Source organism: Oryzias latipes, chromosome 5, assembly GCF_053564925.1.
Source record: "Oryzias latipes strain Hd-rR chromosome 5, Olatipes_Hd-rR_3.1".
Classification (NCBI taxonomy): Eukaryota; Metazoa; Chordata; class Actinopteri; order Beloniformes; family Adrianichthyidae; genus Oryzias; species Oryzias latipes.
Window position 1 is genome coordinate 29,173,991 of NC_136241.1, and position 19,172 is coordinate 29,193,162.

Here is a 19,172-nt window from a genome sequence, read left to right on the forward strand (position 1 = left end):
TTTCGGGGTATAACCCGAAAAAATATATTTGTCAACCGTTGGTACTGTGACGAATTCAGCAGGTTCGCGGAGGATTCGTCTTTATCGTTCGGCCATCTTTGATTCATTTAACTGTTTCCGGCGGAAATGCTAAATGCATGGTGGTGAACTAGCCTAGCCCGATCCAATGAATTGAAGGATAGCAGATAGTTACATATTGTGATGAGAGTGGCAAGCATCTGGGAGATATTTTTAAACAGGTGTGTGCTTACATCAAATTATCTTGTCACATATAAATGCAATGGCGCCAAAAATACAGCTGTCAGCCCATGAATATTTTCAGTATAAAAGCTCACCAAGGAGGGTTGCTAAAGCTAGCATCAAGATCTCGCTGTAGCCAGTGTTTTGCTTCGTATAAATGGCAGCTGCGGTTGTTTTTGTGCTGTTGAGCGTTTGCATTCTGAGTTAGTTGTAAGTGAGAATCCAAATTTGATCGGTTTTAGCACCATAGTAGTAGTTGTTGCTAATGTAATGCACGCTTGCTAACAATAGCTACATTTATATGCTAGCTAATAAATAAGCAGCGAATTTATGTTTTCTTCACGTTAGAATTATTGTGGCGCAGCTTTTAGATTTAATTTGTTAACTTCGGTTGAGAATTGTGTGTCACTCATTTACATACTCGTTTTTTCCTTTCGCTTTTCACCAGGAAGTACTACCTGACACCACCGTTTATCTGCCCTCTCAAACCCCAGAAACACAGATGTCAAGAAGAAGTGGTTGAGATGACATTCCTTTAGCCTCTGCAACTCCAGTGGGGAGGATCTTGGAATTGTCGGCAGGACATTACTCTGGACCCTATGCCCATACTGGAGCATCAATGAACGAGGAAAGGGCTCAGAACCAGGTCCCAGCCAGTGAGACTGTGGAGAAAGATGAGGGGGAAACCACCACAGAGAACATCAGCAAGCCTGAAGCAGAAAACCCTTCTGTGGAAGTCCCTGCTGTTACTGATGCCACTGAACAAAACCTCAGCTCAAGCCCCGTTTTTGTGGGAGAAACTGGAACAAGAGTCGAAGAGGAGACAAAAACGGTTGAGACTGAGCCACCAGTGGACTGGTTTGAGCCGCTCGAAGATGATGATGCCCATAGTTTTGGTGGCAATGATCCAGAGGAAGAGAGCTTGGCAGGAGAAAGTGAGAGGAGTGAGAGTGTTGCAGGCAGCGAGAAGATCAGGAAAAAGATGTTTCAGTAGGTTTAATATTACTACTGTTTTTGATTTCTAATTGTTTAAAATATTAATCATTGTCTTATTCCAAAGCTGAAAGAGAAGCGTGAAACTCCAATGTTTGTCATTGTAATGTAAACACAGCATAATGGGTTTCTATAGAATCCAGCAAAACTGCTCTTTCTCTGTCTTCTTTTTTTTGTTCCATTTGGTAAAAAAAAAAAAAAAAATGTATATTTTTAGGCTTCAAGCCCCTCGCCGTAGGCGAACGCATCCGGATGAGGGATGGGTGGAGTGGCCGGCACTCGGGGAGGGTTGGAAACGCAAAGAGGTTGTCCGACGCTCTGGCTCCAGCATTGGCCAGAAAGACGTTTACTACATGAGGTAGACACATTTTTTCCACTTGCACAAAGCTGTGTTTTAAAATGTTAGTTGTGAACTCGCTTCAAATCAGTCTTGTTAATCCCAGTATTTTTGAAGGCCCACATGTTTTGTTTTATTGTATATTTTGTAAATAGGAAGTCAGCAAAGTATAAACAAACTTTACAAAGAAACGTTGAAAAATGACTTGAGATGGAAAAACCTTTCTAGCCCCAGTCTGCTTTTAAATAATCTGTCCTCGTTTTCTTTTTTTTTTAAAAAGTTATTGGGGAAAAATATTAACAGGAAACTGGAATAATAATATAATAAAAAATTCAGCAAAATAAAACTAGAAAACTATCATATATGTTCTGATTTAAATGTATAGATACTCAACATTTGAGCTGCTGCAAAATTACCTCAAGACATTTTATAAAAGTATGGTGTCTGCAGATTTTTTTCTCTCTACAATTTGTCTAACCAGTTGATTTACCTTAAAATAAACATGTGAAGAAGAGCTGCCCTTATTGGAATGCTATACATTAGGAGACCTTTGTTTTATTTTTTGTTTTTATTCTTTAGTCCACGGGGAGATCGAGTAAGAAGCAGAGTAGAACTGGCCTCGGTGCTCCCAATTGACTTGACACATTTTGAATTCAAGACGGGCAAATTCTTCGAGGGAGAAGGGCAACCAATTAGAATCCGGAATAGAGTGAAAGTATTGTCCATGTTTCCTATTTGAACATTTTTTATGTTTTTGTGTTTTTTCAAGCTCTTAGTTTAACATTTTCTCTTGTCGCTTTAGAAGAAACCACGGGAGCGTTCCTCTTCAGAGTCGAGCTGGTTAGACAGGGAGGGGGCGGACACTCCTGACTCCTTTCACAGACTCACCCCGAGCACCATGCCTAAACAGCAGAACAGTTTTTTGCTCAACAGCTCCACAGGAATCTTAAAACAGAGTTCTCGCACTGACTTTGGGAGGACAGAGGATAAAATCCGACTCCCTTTCCCCACATCATCACGACCGCTTCCTTCAATAAAAGGAGAGTTTGGGTCTGAAGACAGCATTCTGTGAGTTTATCTTTTTTTTTTTTTGCAGTTGAACCTCGTTAGCATGTCTACTTAAAACATTTGGACTCAGAGCTGTTGGTTTTCCCTGCAGGGTCTGTGCCAAGTGTGGTATTTCCTTCACAGGTACATGGTATGACAAACAGAGGAAGAGGCCCTGCTGTCCCACCTGCTGGGGTGTGTTTTCTGTTCCAGTGTGCCTTTTTAAGAAAAAATATCTTCACATGAAATTGAACTGATATGTTTTGTTTTTTTTAAAATAACATGGTTTGTGACGGCACTTTGTTTTTGCTTGTTTTAAATCCCTGCAGCATCAAAGACAAAAGAGCATCCAATGATTCGTTTCAGGAAGGTAACTCATCACTGAACTTCTAAATTTACCATCATGGTCCAGTCATGGGACTGTCTTTAAAAGTAAACGCTTCATGGATTCTGGTTGCTCCTGTGTAGTGGATTCCCTGTGGTCAGTGTGTGGGCTGTCACAACACTATCAACTGTGGGCAGTGTGCTAACTGCAAGCATGGACTGCAGAGCCCCGAGTCCAGGAAGCGCATATGCAGGAAACGCAGATGCATTTGTCCTATTCGCAAGGTGAGCCTAGTATTCCACGTTACAGTTTAGATTTTTTTTTTTTGGATGTACCGGTAGTCAAATGTACGTTTTTTGTTTTTTTCTAGAGCCCAGCAAGGAGGAACGTCCAGCAGCCTTACATCACAGCTTCAGACATGTGTGACGACAGCTCCAGTTTCCAGGTAACCAAGCTGTCATCACTGAAGGCTTTACTTTGAAAAGCTGAATCTGATTTTTAATGCAAATCTTTCACTTTTGTAGAATGAAGTTGGAGATTCACAGGTAAATTTAAATTTTTTGTAATTTAGTGGTTTTCCATAACTTACTTATAGAAAAAAGTATGTTTTTTTTATTTTTTTTTCCATTCTCAGCACCCAAGTTTGAAAAGCAGCGACACAGAGAACCTCTCAATGAATGTGGACATTGATGACGATGACATGTCAACAGATGATGATGAAGATGTGAGTTTGTTTTTTTTCTTTTTTTTTCTAAATAAGCTGTCCTATTCACATACGTAAATAGTACAAGTCTAAAGTCTTAAAACTAATAAGTAAAATGATTATTATACTGTCACATATTGTCATTTTGTCCCCCAGCCTTTTGAGGGACAAAATAACAGTGGATATTTCTGCAAAAGGGTTGGAAAAAGAGCCATTTCTAAACTTGACATTGAACTTCTGAATAAAAGAAAAAAAGAATAATCAAATGAATATTGGTTACAAACTTCAAGCCTCGCATCTTTGACCTCTTGACTCCTATTGATGCAAATACGTCCAAACTTACCTTAACTTGGCATCTATTTGAAAGCAAAAACACAAGTGGCGTTGTTTTCCATGGCTGGAGATACATTTATGCATCAATGGGTAAAGGACAAGTCTCAAGTCGAAGCGAATGTGAGATTAAAGTGTGACTCAACTCCAAGTCTCAAGTCCAAGTCTCTATCTCTTGGCCATTCCCAACACTCAGTTTCCTTGGATTTTACAAAGATGTTGAAGAGCAAACACGCTTTCAATCGTTAACGGAGGATGACGTGTTTATTCAGACAGTTAAAGTGCACCAAAACCTGTCCACCTCTCTGCAGAAGAGTGCAGTAAAAGTAATCTGATTACTCACTTGTTCTGCCAGCAGCACATAAGGATTGGCTGTCAATCATTCTGTGCAGAGTTAAGAATATTAAAGTAGCCAGTATTATGCTCACTTTCATTTTTCAGAGTTTTCTAGTGTTCCTGAAGAACTTTGAATTGTTAAGTGGATTTATACAAAACTGACCCCAGAAACTCACTGCTTGCTCAGTATATTTATGTTCCTTTGCTCCTAAACTGTCAGTTCCGGTCATTAATGTTCAGATTTTATGGCATCATCCAATCACATCCCTTTAAAACAGCCAGTCTTAAGTTGACTTTATTTATTTATCCCACGATGGGGAAATTGTTCTCCGCATTTGACCCATTCCCTGGAGGAGCGTTGAGCTGCAAACGAGCCGCGCTTGGGAGACGACAGCTGGCTGGGGGGAGTGGGGATCGAACCGCCAACCCTTCGGTTGTTGGACGACCTGCTCTGAGCCACTTGCCGCCTCCTTAGAGGAGCTTTGAAATAAAATAAAACACGCCCTCAAGTGGAGAAGAAAGGAACAATGTTAAAGGAACAAAATTGCTCCTCTTAGGCAAAAAATACAAATTATACATATATTATTTGTAATACTTTATAAAAGTACTGTGCCAAACAAACTTCATTCAGATGTTTAAGTCATTTCCATTATAATAAGTGTATTAAATAATAAAATAAACATCCAGGCATGCAGACCTTTTCTTCCAGACATTTATGAAAGAATGGGTTTGCTTGCAGGTTTTTCTATAGTCTGCAGCTTTCTGCTCCAAACTTCATTTGGCCTTCAGATTAGCTCAGGAATAAAGAAGTTTCTGAAATGGGCTTTCATGACTGAGAAGCTGCATCCACAGTGGTCCCCAAGCATTGCAAAGGATTGATGCAGTGGTGTAAATCAGCCCAAACTAGCTCTCCAGCTAGCTGTCTGGTGGATGCTTCTGGGTTTTAGAAAAGCAACCGTTTCTGTAAATGTGTGAACTCTGTGTTGTTTGCAGTGGCACAGAAAGCGGAAGCGACGTTCCTGTGGCGAATGCAAGGCCTGCCTTTGCAGGAAAGACTGCGGCACATGCGATTTCTGCATCGACAAACCCAAGTTTGGAGGCAGCAACAAGAAGAGGCAAAAGTGCCGTCTACGGCAGTGTCAGCGGCAGGCGATGGTAAGAGTCCACCCATCTGGTTTCACTGACCACCCACGTTGAAGTTGCTGTTTGAAAATGTGCTGTCCTTATGCTTGACAGAGACATTTGTTGCCCTATCAGATGGGAATAGGTGAGTATGGATCAGACGGACCTTTGCTGGCGGGCCGCTCCAGACCTCACTACACGTACAGTCGGAAGTCCAACTTTAATTCATACAAGGGATCACAGAGTGGATTTGATTTGAGTGACAATGAGGACGAAGACAACAATTTACAACCTGTGAGTGTTCACCAACTTTCTTTGTTGATGTTGAGAACTTGAACTTCATGACATGATAGAATTCAATAATGATTTCTTTGCTTTGCTCTTGTTTAAATTCACAGAAGAGTTGGACCGTTGAGCCAGGCAAAGGGCCCAGACACTCGTTTGACATGAATATCAGAAACCCCCAGTTGTCTATGCAGGTCTGAAAGCAGCTTTTGGACTTTAACACTGTTTTCTATATCAGATTCTTAACTGGTTTTGCCTTTCTGCAGATAAACTTCTCAGATTTGGGATTGCAGAATGGACTTCCAGACAGAGTTCCTCATATCAGCAACCATAACTATGCTCAAACTGTAAGTTTCTCAGTGTTTCATCTTCATTAGGCACCAGTGAGTGTTAATAGAAACAAGTTCTGTTTCTATCATGTGTCGTAGTTCTCCAGGCTCATCAAAAGAATAAAGAAAAGGTGTGGATTTGTTTATTCTTTTACTGTAAAATTAAAATGGTGAACTATATACACATCATTTAGCTTCTCTTTTATGCTTAATTAGTGGTAAATGTCCACAGCTTTTTTTTTAATACGCTTTCTCTTATTTCAATTTACATTTTGAAAAATGAGTGACAATACTTCTCTTTTTAGAGAAATCTGCCCCCGTTCTTTTGTTTTTAAAATGAAATTCCCTTGCCGATGCTATTTGAAACACGTTTCTCACTAATTACAGTAAAATATGACGTCCGTCAACAACGCCGACTTTAACCTTTCACTGAAATGCCAGTAAACGCCTCATAGGTCTTCTGGGTGATTCTTTACCATGTCTTCTTGTGGTGTTCATCTTTTTTTTTCCAGGAGTCATTTTATGTTTAATAAAGTCAAATATTTATGATGCCTAAAATAGTTTTACCTTATCCTGTTTCAAAGCAGTTTAGTCCCCCCCCCCCCCCCCCCCCCCCCCTCAAAAAAATTAAATCAAGATATGAAAGATAAAAAAAAAAAGTTTTTACATAACAGATTTATTTTAATTTTTTTAGATTTACTTTTTAATTAATTATTCAATAATTTTTTTCAATAAATTTTACAATTTCGGGTCATCTCACACAACCTGAGCTGCAGTAATCATTCACATCTAGAGAAACGCCCCATTCTCATTAACGGTAATAATAAATCATAATGTTTAATGGTTATTTTTCATCACACAACATTTTAGGTAATAGCATATCACCTTTAAACCAGACAAACATGTGAACCACTGAGATTGCTATTATGGCAACTGACTGAAAATCCAAACCGACTATTATGAAGTTAGGATTAAACATTTATTGTATTGAACATTTCTTATGTTAGAAAGAAGGGAGCGGAGTGGCTGAAACTCAGCTCCTCATGGTGGTCTGATGGACAGACAAGTGAATAGATGAGGAGAATGTAAGTATGCGAGAGTGAGTAGAAAGGCAGAGGAGAGCTGAGAGATATGGAGAAGTGAGGTTGTAAATAGTCTTGAAAGTAAGCAGAAAAAATGCTGAAGTCAATTCATAACTTTACTGGGAGCTTTACAGTGGAGCTGCTGGAAACCTGAAGTTATGTGATGGATGGAGGAGATTTGGTTATGAATAAGCTTCCAAAAAGAGAGGAGTTTTAGTGGGGGGTAAGGAAAGCAGTGAATGTTGCATGGGTGAAAATATGCAGACCAGGGACTGTTACTCATCTGAAACTGAAAAGACAGACGTGTTCAAACGGCCACTTCCCATGAAATGTCCATGCAAATGCACATTTTGTGCTTCCATGTTCAAAACTCGTGTAGCTACGCAAGTTTTTACGAGGGCTCTGCGTGCAAAAAGCCTGACCACTGAATGCGCGTTAAAACTTGAGCCAGTTTGAACTTTGACCGGTCAGGTACTCGTATTTAGTGGTGCCTAGGACTGCATGATCTGAGGAAAACGCGTGATTTGCGATATTAGTGATCAATATTGGGATGATGATTATATAACTTGCAAAACATGAACAAATGGCAAAAACGACCAAACATAATGTCCATTTATCTGCAACAGTTTGATTTAAACAAGAGTCATTATACCTTAAATTAAAGCCGCAAGCGGCGTTGTATGGCCCGCAGACGCAACCCGCCTTCCACGCCCAACTCTACTCACAACGCCTACCTCACCGCCCTAACAGCCCACAAATTAAAAGCTAGTCAAGGCTGCATTTGCTAATTATGCTAACTATGCTAGCTATGCTAATGTGGCTTAAAGTGCTAGCATTGCGATCAGCATCATCAACTCTCTCAGAAAAACACATTGTTCAAAATGCTAATTATGCTAACTATGCTAGCTATGCTAATATGGATAAAAGTGCTAGCGTAGTAATCAGCATCATTAACTGACTCAGAAAAACACATTACCTAAAATGCTAATTATGCTAACTATGCTAGCTATGTTAATGTGGCTAAAAGTGCTAGCATAGCAAGCATCATCATCAACTGACTCAGAAAAACACATTCCTCCATTGGTGAGAGCTATACGTCATAAGTTAGTAAAAAAAACACTTTTTTAAAAATGGCGGCTTTTCTGTTGTTTTTATCTCCATAGCAACCATTTTATGTTTTGGTCCCCTCAGGAGGACGAACAGATTGACGTCAGTTTCGGACATATCGGTAAAAGTAAACTTTTTGTCGTCCTTAGCAACAGCGGTTTTATGCAAACCACGCCCACATTCCTTATATGTCCATATCCAGTTTTTTTCAATGTATGCAGTTTCAGGCATCATTGCATGCATTCAAATTTCACAGTAGTCCTTTGAAAAACATAGGAGTTATAACAGTGCGCCACTTTGCTAGCTCGCCACGCGCACGCCGTTTAAAATCTACAACTTCTAATTCCAACATTTTTTCCACAGTAGCTTGCCATTGATGCCCAACCTTGGTTATTGGTTTCGTTAGTCGATTCTCAAAAAAAAAGTTCCGAATTTTTTCGTTTTTGCAGAGTCGGCACATTTTTTTGCGACGGTTTTTTGCTTACCACGCCCACATTCCTTTATCGATCTTGTCGTGCGTAGCATCGTTTTGTTCAGCGCGGGCCAAGGAATCGCATATTTCCTCTTCACGACATTCCGATGAAAAATGTGAGAGCTAGCCAAGATGGCAACGGTTGCTAGCTCGCCACGCGCACGCCGTTCAAAATCTACAACTTCTAATTCCAACATTTTGTCCAGAGTAGCTGGCCGTTGGTGCCCGAAAAGTTACGAGACGATTGATGAAAATTCCAACGACGAGTTTTCGTTGGTATCTGGTGCTAAAGGTGCTTTTTTGAGAAAATTCCAGATGGCGGCCTTTTCCCAAGGTCAAAGGTCAACGACACTTCTGGGGTGTTTGTAGACTGGAGCTGGCAGCAAGTGTGTGCAATTGCGTGAAAATCGTTCAAACAAAAGTGTCTTTTCCCCATATTGTGGGAAAACACGAAAATCGCCAATTCTCAGAGTTCGCCACAAAATGGCCGCCAAGCCGTAGGTCGTGTGGCCGTCCCATAATGCTTTCAAAACATCTTTGGGATATCCACGACACGTGTGTCTTGGTTTGGCGGCCGTATTTTGAAGTACATTTGGTTCAGCCCCATACGCGATTTTCGGCCCATTCATTTTTTTGACGGGATCGCTGGCCGTGATGTCATCGTCTTCGGGGGGGTGACGTTGACTTTGTGGAAAATTCATTTGCAATTTATCCCAGGTGTGTGCACGTTTTGGTGACTTTTCGAGCATGCGGCGGGGGTCAAATTCTCGCTGAAAGGCGGCGAAGTCGTCGTTCCAACTGCGAAAACAATATGGTCCTTGCAGTCAGTGACTGCTGCTGCGGGCCATAATTATACTCCAAATGACCCTAGTCTACATGGGAGGCACACGCACTTTCTCCGCGGAGCTTTCTGTGATCGACAAACCGCTTTCCTTTTATGCACAATATGCACATCCATCTTTGCAAAAGTTTGAATGTTGTCCGGTTTGGGGGTGAAATTCAGACACGCTGCTGAGGCCGACTCTAGGTTGACGTAATGAAATGAGCGACACCCACAAGGAGCGAAAGGCGGAGCCTCAGAGATAGCACCATCTTAAATCTGGGTAGGAAATGAGCTCCGAAAATAACTCGTATTTCATTTTTAAAAAATAGTTTGTATCGATATAGGCCCTTTAACCTAAGTTGGAAAGAAAATCCCCTTTTTTTTATTTCATTTTTTTTTAGTCAACATTCATTTGGAACCAAAGAGGAGAACCTTAGTATGGAAGTTTTTCTGGAGCATAATTAAAAATAAAAGTCAATAGCAGAAATGCTTTATCTTTTTCAAAATGAAGCTGCATTTGTTGACTCAAAATTAAAAAGAAAAAGCAATCCGCCAAACTGCTTTTTCTTTTTCTTCTTCAACATCGCTTATTCTGTCACTTAATTAAAATGATAATGAAAATGGAAAACTGACATTTCATTTTCAAAAAGTTCTCCTGTAAATGTGTAGCAAAATTCAGTTAAATATCTAATTAATAAAATTAAAATGGATTTACAGAAATGCTTTTTCATTTTCACAATGTAAATGCACCAAATGACTCAAATAAAATTAAATGTCAGTCTTTTAAAATGCTTCTTCATTTTTCTTCTTTAACATCGCTCATTCTGTGACATAATTAAAGTGAAAATGCAAGGAGGGGATTGCATTTTTCGTTTTCAAATTCACCCCGCAAAAAGTGTAGCAAAACTCAATACCAGTCAGCATTTCAAGGGGGGGGTCAAATTAGACATTTCTGATTGAATTTTGCTACACATTTACTACTAATTATGCTCCAGAAAAGCTTCCAAACCTTAGTTCTATGACAGTAAAGTTTAAAAAAAAAACAATATTTATTTCTGCTGAGTAGTCCAGGGGAGAAAAAGGGGGAAGAGCTAGGTGTCATCCAAATAGCAGTGAAAATATTTGGTGCATGTACACAAAATATTGTTGAGGTAAACAAATTTTAAAGAAATGGGTCCCCAGAACTGCTCCCTGGGGAACACCTGAGGTAAAAGCAATAGGACTGGACTTGAAAAATGAAAATGTCGCCTGAGTGGCAGGATTTAAATGAGCCTGTTATGACAAGTGGTCTCAAAAACAGCTCTGATTAGGGAGGATGAGAATGGTAAGTAGTCCAGAACCAGCTGGCCTAGAGAGCAAAATGTTAGAATTTGAATCAAGGTGCTGATGAATCCATGAAATATTTGTCAAGAGACGTAAAATTACAAAATGCACTCCAGTAGATCAGGAGGTTGGGAGATTCTCTTGAACAGTGAAACAGTGACATGGAATTATTATTCTGATTTAGTTTGATCAATGCAGGCCTTGTATTGAAATATTGAGCACATTAACCTCCCATACCAGGCTATCCATCACATGATGGGCAGAGTATTGTGTGCTGCAATATCCTCACATTCCTTTTTTGCTACACCTTAGAATGAAATGGTCAGGAGTTTTACCAACATCTCTTGAAAAACAAAAGTGTCAGACATTTGATACCAAGCGCAAAGGTTGGCACCTCAGAATCTGCAGTGACTGGATGAAGCACCATGATGCTTCTTCTAAAGTCGATGCATGATGGCTGTAGCGCTTGGCATTCCTCCAAAATGTTATCTCTGGAATTTTTGTGTCAAAGTCTTTCCCAGCTGTTCATGGAGCCTCCCTTTGTTTCACTCTGGGTTCATGGCTGTCCAGATGTTCTGTGGCTCATCTAGACTTTTTGAACTAACGCTCATTCCTTTCTTCAAAGTCAGGATCAGACGGAGCCTTATAACGCTCCCCATCAGTGGTGTCGAAAGCAAGGCCTTTAGGGGTGCCGTTCTGCTTGATTTCTATATCACAATCCTACCTGCTGTTGATGACCTGGAGCAGGAGTGCACCTCTAATGAGAAGCTCTGTTGATGAGATTGTTTGTTTGGAGAAGAAGCAGGTCAGCGACCCCTAAGTCCTTGATTTGGATATCCCTGCTCTAGGGCATCATCAAAAGCTTTTCTCTCCTCTGAAATGAACTTTAAGGCCCTTTAAGAAGCAAATCTTCTGATAAGGAACCTCACTCATATTTATGAATAGGAGAGCAAGTTTTGTGGGAATGTGGGAGGAGGTTGTGTTAGTGTTTGGAGTTGGCAACAATGTTGATCCTTGTGTGGGAACTGCAGATTCAGAAACCCGTGTTCTGGTCCAGACTGGAGTTTGGCGCTCTGGATCTACATTTTCCTTACTTCTGTTTAGCTCCTGTCAATTTGATCCAAGCAACCTATACGTTTTTTCAAACTTTCTATTAAAAAATAATTAAATTAAAAAACATGTTTTATGATGTCTCATGTGTCTAACTACTCAGTCTGAAACCTGAGCTGAACTGAACTGAAATAAGAAGTGGTAAATGTTTTCACACCAATTAAGTGTACTGGTGTAAAAACACACTGCTTGAAAAACACTATATTATAAATATTTAGGGGATATACAAAAAGCTGTCTATCCTTTTTCCAAACCTGCTTAATCCCTCTTGGAGTCACAGGGTCGCTGAAGCCTAACCCAGCCACTATTGGGCGAAGGTGGGATACACCCTGGATAGTTCGTCTGTCCACCGCAGGGCAAAATGATCCCAGTTGGTTTGCAGATAACACCACCTCACTTAAAAGGAATAAATCGATTTATGTTTTTTTTTTTTCCCCCGATTTGAGCTCATGTTGCACATTGAACCGTTTTTTTACATAAGTAAAGGTGCCACATTTCTGAAATCTTGTAGAATTTAAGTTTCCGGCTAATGATGTCTGGGCACCTTCTTGTCTACAACCAGGTCCCCTCTCAAATGATGAGCCAAGTCCCCTTTCATTCAGTAAAGTGGGGTTGTAAAATATCCAGTTTATGCAGCTCCAAGTAAATGGTGTATACTTATATAGCGCTTTTCTACCTACAAGGCCCAAAGCGCTTTACAGTCACAGACCCATTCACCCAGTCACACACACATTCACACACACATTCACACACTGGTGGCGGCTCTGCTGCCAAACGCTGGCGCCATCCTCCCACTAGAGGCAAGGTGGGGTTCAGTGACTTGCCCAAGGACACATCGACTCATGGGCGATGGGTCCTTGGGCACGGGAATCGAACTTGCAATTTTACGATCGTGGGTCGACCGCCCTACCGCTGCACAGCAGCCGCCCCAAAAGTAGAGGCTCCAACCAACTCTAAGTAGAAAGTTCAGCCAAGAGGGACAGAAAACTGCTGTCAATGTGACACAGAACTGTTTTGACCTCCAAAAGTTTTCATCTCAATAATTAAAGATGCTGTAACCTACTAATGTAATAAAACTTTATTTTGAGGAAAAATGAACAAAAAAATCATAGGAAGGTGAAGAGACGTGCAAATGCAGAAAATCCTATAAATGTAAACACATTTCTTTCAATCAAGCAAATTTTGTTGCAACAAAGTCTGTTAGTTATTATTATTATTTTTAAAAAATGCCTTGAAAGTATAAGATAATTACACTTTTAAAGGAAAATATTGCATAAAAAATTGACTGCATTGCTTAATGCCATACTCTTTGATTTGTTTTTATGCTCTCTTCTTATTTTTCACCTGCTTCTCGTCTTCCTTTCATCTCGTTCTCGTCCAAGTTGCTCGATCAGATTAGAAACCTTCAAGACACAACAGCAAAGCTGTAACGCTGTTGTTTCTGTCTAGTCGCATGGCCAAAGCTTTCTAAACTTTGGTTTACAATTTTGTACATACAAAAATGTTCTAAGATGAATCACTTTTTCAGAAATAATATTTCTAATAAATTATTTAAATGTATTGAAAATTACCAAGACGTGAGAGCAAATTGTCACTTTCCAGGACTTCAAATGGTAAAAAGATTAAAAGCTGATTTAAAAAAAATATTTTTTTTTTGGAAAATGTTTGACATTTTTTAACAAATTTATCTGAAGCACATGCCGTCCAGATGTGGCCTCTGAGACAATAGATGAAGTTTGTAGCTGAAGGCAGCAGTGAAATGGTCTGTTTAGTTATGTGAGGTTTCAAATTGTAGCTTTAAAACTGTAAAAGTGAAACCGCCAGTGTGATGTGGTTCACATTTATGAGTCTCTGCTCATTACCTTGTTTAACCTCAGACATTCAAGATTTAAAGTCCTGTTTTTATGTTAAATAATCAACAGAAGGGTTGGATTTTCATTCCTTTCAGATCGTTATCAACCTTGAAGCCTTTCAAAAACACCTTTTGTTTCTCCATGAAAGAAAAAAAAAGGCAAAGAAACAATGTTGACATGTATTTTAATAGCAGATTGCCCAATTATCAAAAACGGCAGCACACTTTTTCAGACGTGAACCTTTTTTTTCACCACATCAACTCACAAAAGGCTGTTAGTGTAGGTATTTGCACATCTTGGCATGGTGTGTCCTTTAAACAAAAACAAAAGATATTGATCAAGTTCTAAAAGAAGCTCCCATCCTAAAAATGATTTGCTTTTTGGACATTTTACATGATTCAAAGCACGTTGCTCAAGAATTAAAAACAACAGGGATAAAAGTGAAAAATCCTTTTAAAGGGTCATAAAACGTCTCGACAGTGAAATGTAAAAGAACAAGGAGAAGCTCAAACTTTTTGCATGGTCCTGTAATTGTCTGCAGCTGATTTTCTTTATGAGGAGCATAATAAAAGGGAAGCGTGGAGCTAAATCAGTTTTGATCTTTAATTGCAAACTCGTGTTTGGGTGCAAAGCTCTTAGACGGTGTGTTGTTTTGCTTGTGCAGCTCTTATGCTCTAGTTGAATCTGGTATTTGAAAACACATTTGTCTCATATTTTTTTAAATCCTCTTGTTTTTTCAATTCAATTTTATTTATTTAGACAACAATGGGCTTCATACCGGTAATTGTATAGTAAACATGAAATCGTAAAGAACATGAAGTCATAGAATTTTACAGGTAAAACTAAACTACACAGACTAAGCTAAACTGGGCATCCCTGGCCTTAGACCCCCCTTCTCTATGGAAAAACTCCAAACAAAACCGGATTCCAGAAAAAGAAGAATTGAAGCGGGTTTACACAGACATTTCATTGTGTGGGTTGTGTGAATGTAGCTTCACCTTACTGAGGACTAGTTGGTGTTTTTACTGACATTTACAAGAAACCAACTTTTTCTTTTTCTTTTTTAATAAAAAAAAAAAAAATTAAAAAAACATTTGTTTTCAGAGTTATTCTACATGATGGAACAGTAGAATGGTGCGGCTGTCATCTCTTTGATCTTAGACTGCAACTTAGGAACTCTACGGTTTATTTCAATGACTGACATCTATATTTTTTTTACTTAATTTTTTTAGCTGATTTAGTTCAACTTATAAGTTCATGTTTTTTATGTAGCTCCCACAAACCCACTGGGATACAGAGATGTCACTCCCAAGAAAAGGTCAGCTTGAAGATGAGGATGATGAGGAGGAAGAAGAAGATGATGAGGAGGAGGAGGACGACGATGATGACGAGGAGGAAGAGTTGCCTATGGTAAGCGTCTGGCTAAAAGGTTTTGAAGACGACTCCGGAGCTCTCTTATTCATGTTTACGTTCCTTTCAGATCACACAGATTTTCAGTTTAGCTGAAAACTCCGGTGGGAGTGGAGCAGACTCGGAGAACCAGCTAGTCAAACTCCTGCACTCCCTGCGATCGTCTGTATTGCCAATATTATGGTACGCTATAATAGTAGAGGGCCCGCAGCTGCAGCTCATCCAGTGCTCGAGGCAGTCCAACATGGCCGACACCGTCGTGGTGATCGACCCCGGCTTCTGTTACCAGGTCACCGTCCAAAAGCAGCCTCTGCTCCCCACCCACCCGCTGTACGACAGCTTTCCGGCTCGCATGACCTCCGTGACTGAAGTGGTGAGCCTGCTGTTGGGTCTGGAGAAGTACACCGTGTGCCATGGAATCCCCTCTCGAGAAGCATTACCTCACAACGGCCCCGTCATTCTGGAGCGCGCATCAACCTGCGATTTCCTGGTAAAGAAGAATGAAGATGTGTGTGAGAACTGCAGATTTCTTTGTCGATTTTCAACTCAATGAGGTGTCACTACAGGTTTTTCCGGGGCAATCTTGTGCCATTTTTGTTTTTTCTAAGGAGCTTAAAGACATTTCACAGACTTACCTCACTGTTGATCTGAGGAACCACCAAAGGCATTCCAGGGGTTGTACGGATATACCCAGCCTTGTTTTGTTCCCGCCTTCCCCTTATTAATCTTCATGTAGGTAGTTTCTACGAGACAGCTTGATCTTTTTTCCAACCTGAAGATTGTCCCTTGTTCTCTGGTGACTCCCCAAACAAATTTTGTGGCTCTCAGTTTTTGTTTTGTAGCACTTAAATAAAGGTTAAGTCAACCCACTTGTGTTTTCACCAGCTGCATCGATCCAATCGGCTGTTTAAAACAAAGGGTAAAAACGATTAAGTTTAGACTTGTTGCTTATCAACGTCCTTTTCTTTTTTAATGCTGTTACTTGCCCAACTTTCTAAATTATTCAGCTGTTTTTTTTTTTTTTAAAGACAGTCAAATTTATAATATTAAAAATCCATAAATTAGCAGCTCTCAAAATTAAACATCTCATTGTAACCATTGCTGACAGTCCTATAAGAATAATGTGATATACTTGAAATACAAATGAATTGATAAAAGTGTAGCTGCTAGGTTAAAAGAAAAAAGATTCAATTGACTTGGTTTTTATATCCTTCTTTATTTAAACATCTATAAATAATTAATTCCCAGAGATGATAATCTGGGAGACACTAATCATTTTCTTGTGTTTCCTGCGACTGTCAGACTTCCCTAAATGTCAGAGTGGAGATGAGGGTTTTCCTGAATCTTCAAGTGAAAATGCTGTTCTAGTTAGAAGTATCACATCGATGCTACTTTTTGACTTCAATGTGTCACTATGACCCCCACCCACCTCCCTTTTTTGGGGAGGGGATGTCCATGGAGAAACTCAGTGATATTTCTTTTTATTGTGACATCTTGAGCAATATGCGTATAATCAGATTTTTTTAATTCTAATTTAAGTGTTTGTGTAAGGTTTAAGGGTAAAGCATTGTCATTTTTGGAATTAAAGCTTATTTGATGGTTTGGCTCAGTTTTCTATCGACCATTGTTGATTTAAAAACAAAACAAAACACGATCACAAAAACGTGATCAAATTCGGTGGCTGCAAACTCAGACTCTGAACCACTATTTATTAAAAGGCTCATATTCTTGTGTGATTGAAAATTCATTCACTTTGCTTCAAATAGTTTTTGGTTTTTAGTTATTCTTGGTTGCCCCCCCTCCTTTTTACGCAGCTGGATGATCAGTATAAAAAGCTGAATGTTGGACAGCGTTGACTCTGCAGACCACGCTTGGTGGGAGCTTTTGCTTTAACACAGACACCACCACCAAACAAATCAGCTACCAAAAAAATATTTGTCAGATTTAGATTCTGCGCAAATGTCCCAATTAAAAAGATGAGTGAATTTTGTAATGTTCATCTGTAAATGCAATTTGAGACCGAGTGGAAATTCAAAACTCCAGGAAATCCTACTGTATGATTTTTTTTCTTTTATTTTTTAGGAATTTGTACAATGGTGCAAAAAATAAGTATTTAGCTTCTACAAACAAGCAAGAATTTCTTTCTCTCACAGACCTGTTACTACTTCAAGAAGCTCTTCCATCCTCCACTTATTACCTGTAATCATGGCACCTCTTTATCTGCATGAGAGACACCTGTCCACACCCTTAAAGAGTTAGACCAAGACCTCTTCGCCATAACCAAGACCAAAGAGTTGGAACACCAGAGACAAGATTGTACACCACAACAAGACTGGGTGGACCAATGGACCAAAGCCAAGCAGCTTGGTGAGGAGAGATAAACTGTTTAAGCAATTACTAGAAAATGGAAGAAATATAAAATTACTGACCCTACACTTGGAGCTCCATACAAGATTTCACCTGGTGGGGTATGACTCGTCTTGAGACGGTGAAGAAACAGTTCAGAAATACATGAGGGAGCTGGTTAATGACCCAAAGAGAGCTGGGAGATCTGGAACACCATACCCACTGTGAACCACGGGGTGGAAACATCGTGGTTTTTGGCTGCTTTTCTGCGAAGGTGACAGGACACCTGATAAAGGAAAGTATGAACAGAGTTGGGGTCATGTATGGTGGCATTTCCATCCTTGAGAACATCGAGGATGAATCTTCCAGTGGGATATTTCAAGGTTCTCGAGTGACCAAGTCAGTTTCTGGACCTTCATCCAGTAGGAAACCTGTGGACAGAGTTGAAAGTCCACTTTGCTCCATGTGCAAAAACCATCACTGCTCTTAAGAAGATCTGCATGGAAGAATGGACCAAAACAGCAGCTACAGTGAATACAAACACACAACTGATCTCTGTCTTTGTCAGCCTGGATAGCAATACTTCTGTCTCTGACCAAATCTTTATTTTCTACACCATAATAAATTCTTTATAAATCATAAAATGTCATATCCCAGATTATTTTTTCACATTTTGTCTCTGTTTCTGCTAAGTGGCAGAACTTGCAGAATTTGATTTATTTTTTCCCACTGTTCTTCTGAATTTGGCTGTTGCTAACATAGATGAGAAAACAAAAATCCTTATTAACACAATTTGCTAACAGGGTAACTGAGTGGTTACAAGGAAAAACATGGTTACCAGAAAACTTTGTTTACTTGCAATACAATACTAACATTTTTTCCCCGTCATGTGGTCATGTGAATCTTCTCTCCTTTCATTCAGCTGCTAAGAAATGAGGCTGAATGACAGCAGCACTTCTTATGCAGATGTGCTCATTTAAAAGCTGATTTTCATGTTAAACCAGGTTTTTCCTAATCCTTTATCCTGGTTACTGAAAAGCAGGCTTCTTGTTTGCATGTTTTTTAAGGTGCTAAAGAAATGTGACTGACCTGGCTCTTTACCGAGGAAACAGACAGACAAAATGAGACTATTTTTTGCCACTTGTGATACAATTCTGCACTTCTGCTTCTAAACCTTGAAGTTTTTCTTTATTCTTGTGGTTTGAAAGCTCTATGGGGCAAAATGCATTTATTATAAACTACAAGTACACGTGTGTGGACAAATGCAGGCGTCTGGGGGTTGAACTGGAGAACAGACGAGACAAGAAGTGTTTTACTGTGTTTGGCATAGCAATAAAAGCTCAGAAGTTTTAAAAGATCATCTTTGTGATGACGTAACATTTCTGGTTAGTCTGTACAGCAGTTCAAACAATCTATGACTAAAGTTTACACTGGGATTTTACAGACGTTTTATTTGTTAAAGGAGGTCACAAAGAAAGCAGTGAAGCTCCAAGTTTGCAGAAGTCGTTGCGCTCTTGTCGTGGCACCACTTACTTCTTGGTAATTTACAACAACCTAAAATCAACACTGTAGATACTATAGATTGGATTTGTAGATGGA

At 39.6% G+C, this 19,172-nt stretch overlaps 1 protein-coding gene across 7 annotated transcripts; it reads left to right on the forward strand.

The window, feature by feature from the left end:
• Positions 1–58: 58 nt before the first annotated feature.
• Positions 59–16,836, forward strand: mbd1b (methyl-CpG binding domain protein 1b). Of its 7 annotated transcripts, none has more exons than XM_011475420.4 (18): positions 59–239; positions 689–1,230; positions 1,451–1,591; positions 2,150–2,285; positions 2,373–2,638; positions 2,730–2,812; positions 2,947–2,987; positions 3,086–3,226; positions 3,313–3,387; positions 3,467–3,487; positions 3,577–3,666; positions 5,305–5,466; positions 5,548–5,727; positions 5,832–5,912; positions 5,985–6,065; positions 15,090–15,227; positions 15,298–15,410; positions 15,517–16,836. In XM_011475420.4, the coding sequence occupies exons 2-18, from the start codon at positions 860–862 to the stop codon at positions 15,581–15,583; spliced, it is 2,187 nt and encodes a 728-aa protein (XP_011473722.1). In that variant the 5' UTR covers positions 59–239; positions 689–859; the 3' UTR covers positions 15,584–16,836. The 7 variants fall into 7 exon arrangements, with proteins under 7 accessions (XP_011473722.1, XP_004069277.1, XP_011473721.1 ...); XM_078947593.1 differs by lacking the exon at positions 59–239 and adding an exon at positions 294–450 and having other exon boundaries at positions 2,376–2,638; XM_004069229.5 differs by having other exon boundaries at positions 15,298–16,836.
• Positions 16,837–19,172: the final 2,336 nt, after the last annotated feature.